The sequence below is a fragment of the Vollenhovia emeryi genome, unplaced genomic scaffold (assembly GCF_000949405.1).
Source record: "Vollenhovia emeryi isolate VEMERY1.0 unplaced genomic scaffold, V.emery_V1.0 DF939441.1, whole genome shotgun sequence".
Taxonomy (NCBI): Eukaryota; Metazoa; Arthropoda; class Insecta; order Hymenoptera; family Formicidae; genus Vollenhovia; species Vollenhovia emeryi.
Genome location: NW_011966925.1, coordinates 47497 through 57148, shown reverse-complemented (window position 1 = coordinate 57148; position 9652 = coordinate 47497). Strand labels below are relative to the sequence as shown.

Genomic DNA, 9652 nt, shown 5'->3' with positions numbered 1-9652 from the left:
CCGCCATGTTTTTGATAGCCCCAACAGTGTATCAACGGCTAAAAGTGCCTGGGCCCTTTTCAGGATCGTATCCAGGAAAGGCGCGTACGAACTAGCGTACATTATTTATTGTAAATGGAAATGGCCTATGAGAAAAATGTTCTAATAAAAGTAATTAATGTAATTACTTGCTCCAACGTATAAAAGTATTAACGCGTTATTCGTCAAAACTGCAAATTTTTCAATGTCACACCGACTTTGCACTAACACACGTACAAAAATCCTGTGATTGGTCATAGCTAAAACATGTCGGATATATGCGCAGTACGGATCGGCGCGAACGTGAAACAAAAGAGCGAGTGCCCATACTGGTTATACTGTGGTAATGGTGCGCGAAATTTGAAGTGTGTATTTAGGTAAAGCAGAGAATACTTCGAATAGTATTGAACTTGTGCGTTAGGTTAAAGCAGAGAATGTATTCTCTGCTTTATTTGAAGTGTGTATTTAGGTAAAGCAGAGAATACTTCGAATAGTATTGAACTTGTGCGTTAGGTTAAAGCAGAGAATGTATTCTCTGCTTTAACCAATGCACAAACAATTCAATACCATTCGAAGTATTCTCTGCTTTACAGACAATATTTACAAAGAACACACGCGCACGCACACATACACACACAAGCAGGGGGTACTTTTAATTTACCTAAATACACACTTCAAATTTCGCGCACCATTACGTCACTACGCATGCTCGGTCAGTCTGCGCTGCGCCCGTATAGCGCCAGTTCGTGTCGGTACGACAGGTATCCTAACCCCAAAACCGTCACTTTTCAACACGTTATAACTTTTTTTCTGTGGCAGAACGACGATTTTCACTTTCACAGTTGTGTTTTACGCATCGAAATACACAATATTGCTGCTAAGTTACAGTCAGATCGGTGAGGTTGCCCCTCTCCTTCAGTATTACCTAAAAAAGTCGAAATTGACCGGCTAAGTTTCCGGAGGTCTCTCCTTGAGCAGAAGAAGCAACCCTCCTCTCGTCCGCGTGTTTCGTTAACGTTAGGTTATGTTCACAGTTAGATTAGGTTAGATTACTTTGTATTCTTGAGAACAGAATTAGCGATTATGCTTGTACCGTAGAGCAGTTTCCCAGGAGTACGAAGATGTTGCTGTTGAAACGTGGACTCGAGGCGAGCCTCGCGCAAAACCTTCCGAGAGCGTCGAGGCCGCTCGTGGCATATTCCTCGGAGCCGAGCGGATCGGAACGTCGGTATCGGTTATTGGCGCCCCAGGAGGCGAAGGACGAGCCGTCGTTCTCACGCGTGTCTTGGTGCTTTCAGAGTTCCGAGTGCTGGAGCTTTATTCCAAGTATAAAAAGGTCGTGACGGAGAAGCGGAAAGCTGTCAAGGTGAACGTCCCACCGCCCAGGACGGCGCAGATGCCCGTTGACCAGGACTGGCCGTCGGTCTGGCCGGGCGCGCGAACCTTCCACCCGGGCTCCGTGCCGCTACCGTTGCGCCAGGGCTGGGTGGAAAAGGGCGCGCCGCCCGGCAAGTACCACAACGCCGAGCTCCTCAAGATCCCGAATTTCCTGCACCTGACGCCACCGGCGATACGGCGGCACTGCGAGGCGCTCAAGCAGTTCTGCACCGAGTGGCCCATCGGCTTAGAAACCGAGGAGAAGTGCGCGAGGCACTTTCCCGTCGAGATCGTCACGTCCGACTACTGCTACTCCTCGCCTACCATACGCGACCCACTTGCCAGGATTGTGAGCTTGCGAGTGCGGCTGTCCTCTCTTCACTTGGACACCCACGCCAAGGACAAGCTGCTGCGATTGCTGGGAAACAAGTACAATCCGGAGACCGATGTGATAACGATCACGGCCGACAGATGCCCGACTAAGAAGCAAAACCTGGAGTACGCGCGGTACCTTCTCACGGCGGTGTACCACGAGTCGTGGGTGAGTGACGGCCCGACTGTATCGATCGTTGATGAGCTTAGCGAGTAACACGAGTAACGTCTTGTTTGCAGAGGGTAGAGTCGTGGGAGGCTGAGAAGTCGGTGGCAGACATGGAGTACTTTGACTGGGACATCAGCCCGAGTCGTACGAGTCTGGTGACGCTGTACAAATGGCCGGAACCGCCGACCGATAACGATTACGAGACCATTCCGCATGTGACGGAATACAAAATCGCTGTGTCAGACCTGATAAACAACGGCGAGGACCAGTACTCGGTCAACAAGTACAAGGAAGCGGTTAAAAACTTGTTAAGTCTTAAAAGCGATAATAAAGGTTAAGCGTTGTAAAACATTGTATTGTAATCACGAAGAACTGAATCTATTTCCCCGTGGTTTCCGTAAGCGGCGTCCTACTTGACGAGTTCAATTCGCCGTGTTGCAATTTCACGCTCGTTACCCGCCGTGACTGACACGCCAATGCAGCGGAATCGTAATGGTGTTCGAATTTACGTCAATTTGAATGTAAACGCCGACAATCGGAGCGTACGAAGAGTCAACCGGAAATGCTCGTTATCGTCTCTTCTTCTCAGTATTTATATATATTCGCCAAGCACGTCGAGCCACCGTCACTCGGCGATGTAAAGATTTCGACGACGCGGTATCGCGTGGCGTTAACTCTTCGCGCGTAGTTGCTAAGATGCGCTGAGGACCTCGTCTCCCGCGTATACTGCACGATACAAAAAGCTCAAGTAGCCGCTCGGGGTATAAAATGTTGAGGATCACGTTGCTCCTTGGTGCGTTCGACATCATTCGATGCGAGATGCAGACGACGAGACTGGAAAGGACCGTGGGCGAAGCACCGTCTTGCAGTAATCCGCCCCTGTGTTACTTATCGGATACGTACAAGACGGAGCCGAGGGCCGTGTCTTTTCTACCATACCTGAATTCTCCGAATATGCGCAAGCAACAGGTGATTCAGCGCAGCTACTACGGTGGATTCGGCTCGTCGTGGCCGGCTTATTACCAGTAAGTATTTCTTTTCCTTTTTTCAAATAATCGTATCCGTAGTAATAAATAGATGTTAACTTTAAGCTTAGCTTAACTCGTTCTTTGTCTCCTTCCAACTGTTGCCTTAGAAGGAGACAAACGTGAATAAAATTAATTGCAAGACTAAAATCTGATAATCTCTTTAGGGCTGCCAGTAATAAACAACAATGTAAAGTTTGAGCGACCTTAACTGGCAAATGTTTAATAACTGCTAATTATATAATTGTACAATGCGCGACGTCTCGACCATGGGTTTCGGTCCTTTTCAGGCGCAAATTTCTGGAAGAGAACAATTCTTATCGTCGTATTACATCTCGATAACTTAATTACATTACATGAAAATATGGCTTGTCATGTCGGATGAATATTAACAGAATCAGTAGAATTAAGACACTCAGTTACCTTAAATTCATTGCGCACAGGCCTGACTGAATTTAAGGTAACTGAATGTCCTAATTCTACTGATTCTGTTAATATTCATCCGACATGACAAGCCATATTTTCACATAATGTAATGTAATTAAGTTAATTTAAGATGATAATACGACGATAAGAATTGTTCTCTTCCAGAACTTTGCGCTTGAAAAGGACCGAAACCCATGGTCGAAACGTCGCGCATTGTACAATTATATAATTAGCAGTTATTAAACATTTGCCAGTTAAGGTCGCTCAAACTTTACATTGTTACAAGACTAAAGTTAAGCGACGTTTGGCGAAACCGGGCCTAAGACGCGCCACTTATTAATTCTCGGCGAGAAAAATAACAGGCTAGGAGTAGACCTGGGACTTCCCGCCTCCCAGACGAATGCTCTTCCAACTGACCTATCCAAGCCTCCTCTGTCCGTCGCAACATTCGTCGGTAGTGATAAATGACGTATGTTTCAGCGCTTTTGACCCCATCAGCGTGTTGGCGTCACTGGCGTTCTTGGCATTTCTACTGCAGTCGTTCGCCACGCTCTTCGAACGCTCGAGATCGATCCTGCCGACGATAGTCAGCGGCCGACAATCGGACTTGGGAGTCTCGGAGGCCTCGAAGCATGTGTCGCACGCCCTGCGGGAATACGTGAGTACTGTAAAGGCTGAACGTGTGAGCCGAGCAACGAGCAATAAGAATATAATGTACCTGGTGCTTTCAGGAAAATCTCAATGAAGATCTGGAGGAAAAGTAGTCGCTTCCAGTGTTTACACGCGTAGAAAAAAATATTGTCTCTCCAATCTCTCTAAGAATTTCCGTAAAATAATTTATTCTTCTTTCAAGGATACATACAATTAGTCGACGTACAGCAGAAACTTGTCAGTGTGGGTAAAATTTCATTGAACCTTTCGTATTAATTGTCATAATATTATTGTATTGTATTAATTGTTACTTATGTGATGTAAACCTCTAAACCCAAGTTTGGTAACGCGGAGCATTTTTTTCTTATGCACTCTCTCTCTCTCTCTCTCTCTCTCTCTCTCTCTCTCTTTGGCAACGGAGATTACATGAAATTTTGCTTTTTTTTATCACATGAAATCATATAATGTAATTTCCGAAGACAGTAATAAACGAAAGATTGAGCGGCTCGTCCAAGTTTTGCCTATAACGTCTTATCAATCTTAAATAAGTCTTTCAGAGACACCTTACGTAAATACACAATATAGTAGGTAGTTATAAAATTTGTCATTTTCTAATTATGCATAGAGAAAGAAAGAGCATATCGTACATGTACATAATATATATCTTTTCTTGAATTAAGCTACAAAGAACGTACATAGATAACATTGAAGAAAGTTATTTTATTAGAATACTTGACTCCTTCAGCGCGTGCAGTCAATAGCATAATATTTAAAATTCATATCTGTTAAAAAAAAATCTTATTAAGTCTTATTACTTAACGCGTCTGTGTAAGGCCACAATCTCCTCCATCTTGTGTCCAGGTGCCAAATTTTTGTCTAATCTTACCATGGAACTCTCGTAGACGGTGGAGCTGGTACGGATCTGCATAGAAAATAGAAACGACATCTCATAAAGCCGGGCAGGATTGATAGCGAATTCGGTTGCTCGCACTAGTGAGTACATGTTAAGGAGGTTGGCTGCTCAAATAAAAATGAATTCAAATTTATAGAAAAATATATATATTAAAATGATAATAAATATATATATAATATATATATATATATATATATATATGTATGTAAAAAATGATAAGAATTTTATAAAAATAAATGCAAATAATTCTATACATATTTTTAAAAAATTCTTAACATTTTTAACATGCTTTCGAGAATTAAATTACAGATATCGTAATACTTTGCTATGTTGACCATGCGCAATAGCATATAACTTCAATAATTAATTATTCGACAACCATGCAGACAATTGTCTTAAACTTTTGCATGGAGGACAGATTCCCATAGACGAATATTTTCTATAAACTTGAATTTATTTTTAGCATCTTCATTTCAGCAACCATCCTCCTCAAGGCATCGTTACGTTGCAGTTACTCTCTCGCAATGAAAAGAAAAATATCAAATCTGCATTTGAATTGTTAAGTGTCGATATAAAGGTTTACGCGCAAATGCAAGGCTTGGTGCGATCTGTGGAGGTTTAAAAAAATATATGAAATAACTATTAAATGAGTTAAGTTACAGTTACAGAGGGGTATATTAAATACTCTAAAGAGGTATTTAAGACAAAGTTAAAAATTGGGTGTAAAGAAACATTGGTGTGCGCTCAGCGCGCAAGCAACCGAATTGACTGTTAGGCCGCACCACACAAATATTGTTTAATACCTACTTCTTCTCAACGGTTGGCTTATGATACGGATGGGTTGTTATTAGACCGCGTCTCTCCTTGTTGCGTATCGCCTTAAACGCCGCGTTTACTTTCGCCTCGGAATTGTGCCGGGGAAGTGAGGTAACGCGATTGGACGCGTCGCTCTTCAGTTTATTCAGAATGGCGATACTTTTTGCACTCATTTGTATAGGCCTCTGTTTGTTCTCCTTGTCCACCCGAGTGTTATTCTGTGCAGCAGCTTTATTACTCGTCCCCAGTTTCTTCGTCTGCTTGGAGGGTGTACTGCCGCCTTCGCTGTTCTTGTCGGATAACACGCGCTTCCTGAAGAGGTTTTTCGCAGCAGTTCTCTCCTGCGAAGTCCCTTGCGCAGATTCGTCCCTCAGCAAGGATTTATTCTCGTGGCTGCTGCTCACGTCGTCCAGGTCGAAGGCGTTGTCGGCACAGCTACTTTCACCCGCGTTGAAGGTGGAGTTCAAGACGTTCTCGTTGTAGATGTCCTCGTCGTCCATCCCGGGTATCGCCGTGCCGATCGCTGGCATCGAATTGTTCAACGGGTCCATCCCAATCGTGCCTAGACATGTGAACATGTTGAAGTCGTCCTGCCTGCTCGTCTCCTCTGAGTCGGACCACTTGATATTTCGAAAACCTTCGAGCAGTTTGATCAACTCCTTGAACTCGAGCTGCATCTTCTCGGTCATCGAGCCGTGGCCCTTGAGCATGTTGTAGTAATTCTGCAAGGTGTTGCTCATGGTCTTCGTTATGGTGTTAATCGACTGCCTCTCGCACCGCAGAAGACCGTCGAGTTTCCTCATGTACTGCTGCATACTGGGGATCCAGCATCCCTCCAGTTTGGAGATTTGCAGGGACAGCTTGCTCTGCAGGTTCTCGTCGAGGGGCCTGCCGCTCGCCTCCTGTATCTCCGTCTCGACCGAGCACAACACCTGCCACGTCTCTTGCATCTGCGCCCGAAGGGCCTCCCTTTGCCGTTGGAAGTAATGCAGGGACTTGTTGACGCGTGACTTCCCGCTGGCGTTCTGCTCCTCCAGCGACAGGGCGTCGTTGGCCGCCGTTAGATTGTGCAATCTCTCGTCCGCGTCCTTCTTGAAGAGTATCCTGCACGCCAGGATCTTGTCGGAGCTCTCCAAGGCCAGTACCCTCTCCACCAGATCCCGCTTCTTCTCGTGCAACTCCACCAGCTTGTTGTACGTCTCCAGCATGGCGAGGCTCGGCTTGCACTCGGCCGGCTGGAGCGCTCCATTCTCGAAGGCCGCCAGTCTCGACTTCAATGCGTCTATCTCCTTCTTCTGCTCCTCCACTATCTTGATGTAACCGGCAACGTGCGTCTCGCAAGACACATTCTTCTTGGCGATCGACTTGATCTTCTTCGCGCGATTCGCATACCTCAGGGTGTTGTACGTGTCCTCGTAGGTGAAGCTGCTAGGAGCGATGTTGGCTATCATGACGGTGCGGCAGTTACCGCCGAGCGAGTCCTTGAGTAGCCTCGTGAGCTTGGAGTCTCTGTATGGGATGTGCTTTATGCCGTCCGCGAGATTGTTAATGCAATTCCCGAGAGCCAGCAGGGACTTGTTGATGTTGGCGCCCTCCTTAAACCTCACGCCCTTGCATCCAGTAGCCGAGGCCCTCTCGGATCCCGCCAGGTCGATCATGGACAGCTTGACCCGCTGCACCTGACTGTCCAGCTTGTTAATCATCTTGATGTACACCTGGAACACTGCGTGGCTCCTGCTGCTCTCCTTATTGGCGTCCGTTGGATGCTGAGTGCGATTCTTGTTACCCTCTGCCAGCAGCGAGAGCAACTCCTCGGCATTCTGGATGGCGATCGGCTCTAGACCGGCGACCACCACTCCGCACCTACCGTCCTCCCTCAGATGCAGCTGGCCGGTCTTGTGCAGCAGGTTCTGCACGTTCTCGTTGTATATCTCCAGGTAGGACACGCCCAGATTGAATTCCCGGTGCTTGCTCTGGTTCTCTATCTCAGTGAACAGCTGCGCCATGGTGCGGTACGTGATGCCGAGGTCCTCCCTGCTGCCCAGCATCGTGTGAGTTTTGCCGGCACCGGTGGCACCGTACGCGAACACGGAGCAATTGTAGCCGTCGAGGAGGCTGCTGATCAGACTCTTGGTGCTTCCCTCGAACACGTCGGCGTTGCTGGACGCCAGGTCGAACACCCGGTCGAAGATAAACTGCAGCTGCTTGTTCTGCCTCTTCAGCATGTCCCTGCCCTTCTGCGGCACGTTGCGGAAGAAGAAGGTCGTCTCGTGCTCCTTCGGGTCGAAGATGAGCATCTTGTCGTCCACGACCTCGATGGCCGTCCGGCAGTTGTCCTGTAACTCGCGCTCGTTAGGCGGACGCACTCTCACGATTACCTTGATCGAGATCTCGGAAGTGTCTTCGGTTTTCATCGTAGATGAAACTTTCATAGTAGAGCCGCTCGTGCTCGGCTTCGCCGAGCCGGGCGACAGTCGTTTCACGCCCGCCTTCCTCACTTTGCTGGGTGAGAACGCCTTACCCAGGTCCTTTTTGTTGAAAACCATCCTTTGTTAGCGCTGCAGAGAATCGCCGCGAGGCCTCACAGTGCCATAGCTTTCGCGGTGAGAGATTTCAGAGATCGGAGGAGCACACGTCACTTACGTTGTCCTCACATCGCGACATCGCCGTCTCGCCGCTGCTTCGCAAACTTCCCTTCGGCTCTCGGCGTTTCGTTTCCGTATTCCGTATACTCGACGCACGTACAACTCGCGGGGAGTAACTCTCCAGTCCTCTCAGGTCGCGAAAACGATCGCACGATCGACGTGGGACAACCAACGAAACGCTCTCGTCGCTGCAACAACGTTCGCGATCGGGGGAGCCGTTTGGCGTGGCTGCGTGGCTTGGCGTTACGTTGAGTTTTGAATTTTAAACGCCGACGATCGAGCGCAGTCGCGCCAACCGCGCGGCGCTAAGTTGCTAGGGGAACTGAACGCAGACTTGCAAACTTTGGGGCTTGGGTTACATAAGGTCTGTTCTTTATTAGTCGCTTTCCTTTTACATGAAAACTCAGATAAATCTCACTTGTGATACGTCCTTAGAACATATATACCTGGAAGGGGAATGCCTTTGGGTGCTTTCCAATTGCAATATCCCCACAGTATAACCAGTATGGGCACTCGCTCTTTTGTTTCACGTTCGCGCCGATCCGTACTGCGCATCCGACATGTTTTAGCTATGACCAATCACAGGATTTTTGTACGTGTGTTAGTGCAAAGTCGGTGTGACATTGAAAAATTTGCAGTTTTGACGAATAACGCATTAATACTTTTATACGTTGGAGCAAGTAATTACATTAATTACTTTTATTAGAACATTTTTTTCATAGGCCATTTCCATTTACAATAAATAATGTACGCTAGTTCGTACGTGCTTTTCCTGGATACGATCCTGAAAAGGGCCCAGGCACTTTTAGCCGTTGATACACTGTTGGGGCTATCAAAAACATGGCGGAAAATTGAGAACGCCCAGATCAAAGGCGCCGACAGAGAGTGCCCATACTAGTTATACTATGATATCCCATGGACCTAAGGCTGGGTCTACATAGGATGTAGTAAGTCGTGTCGGAAGAAATTGACCAATCACAGTTCATTATTCTTCGACCGTAAGGAGAATACCGTGCGTTCTTTTAGGAATCGGATACAGCAGTTTTTGCAGTAATTCATTCTTTTAGCCCGACTGCGCAGTCGACTGCACCGCAGATTTCCGTCAGCCGGCAAATCCGATGCGCAGCGGTTGCCAAATCCGATGCCTAAAAGAACGCACCCATAATGAACTGTAATTGGTCAATTTCTTCCGACACGACTTACTACATCCTATGTAGACCCAGCCTTAGGCTGGTATTAC

At 47.0% G+C, this 9652-nt stretch overlaps 3 protein-coding genes across 5 annotated transcripts; 2 read left to right on the top strand and 1 right to left on the bottom strand.

Annotated features, from left to right (window-relative positions):
• Positions 1–1013: 1013 nt before the first annotated feature.
• Positions 1014–2285, top strand: LOC105557627 (28S ribosomal protein S35, mitochondrial-like). Its single transcript, XM_012004919.1, has 3 exons — positions 1014–1242; positions 1317–1936; positions 2008–2285. Exons 1-3 carry the CDS (start codon positions 1140–1142, stop codon positions 2272–2274), a joined length of 990 nt encoding a protein of 329 aa, XP_011860309.1. The 5' UTR covers positions 1014–1139; the 3' UTR covers positions 2275–2285.
• Positions 2286–2377: 92 nt separating this feature from the next.
• Positions 2378–4638, top strand: LOC105557628. Of its 2 annotated transcripts, XM_012004921.1 has the most exons (3): positions 2378–2961; positions 3868–4045; positions 4119–4638. In XM_012004921.1, the coding sequence occupies exons 1-3, from the start codon at positions 2705–2707 to the stop codon at positions 4149–4151; spliced, it is 468 nt and encodes a 155-aa protein (XP_011860311.1). In that variant the 5' UTR covers positions 2378–2704; the 3' UTR covers positions 4152–4638. The 2 variants fall into 2 exon arrangements, with proteins under 2 accessions (XP_011860311.1, XP_011860310.1); XM_012004920.1 differs by having other exon boundaries at positions 3868–4638.
• On the bottom strand, positions 4206–8941 carry LOC105557629 (kinesin-like protein KIF18A). Of its 2 annotated transcripts, XM_012004923.1 has the most exons (3): positions 5759–8941; positions 4925–4960; positions 4206–4820 (listed from the first exon to the last, which is right to left on the bottom strand). In XM_012004923.1, coding segments are annotated over exons 1-3 (2592 nt in total). In that variant the 5' UTR covers positions 8314–8941; the 3' UTR covers positions 4206–4819. The 2 variants fall into 2 exon arrangements, with proteins under 2 accessions (XP_011860313.1, XP_011860312.1); XM_012004922.1 differs by having other exon boundaries at positions 4207–4960.
• Positions 8942–9652: the final 711 nt, after the last annotated feature.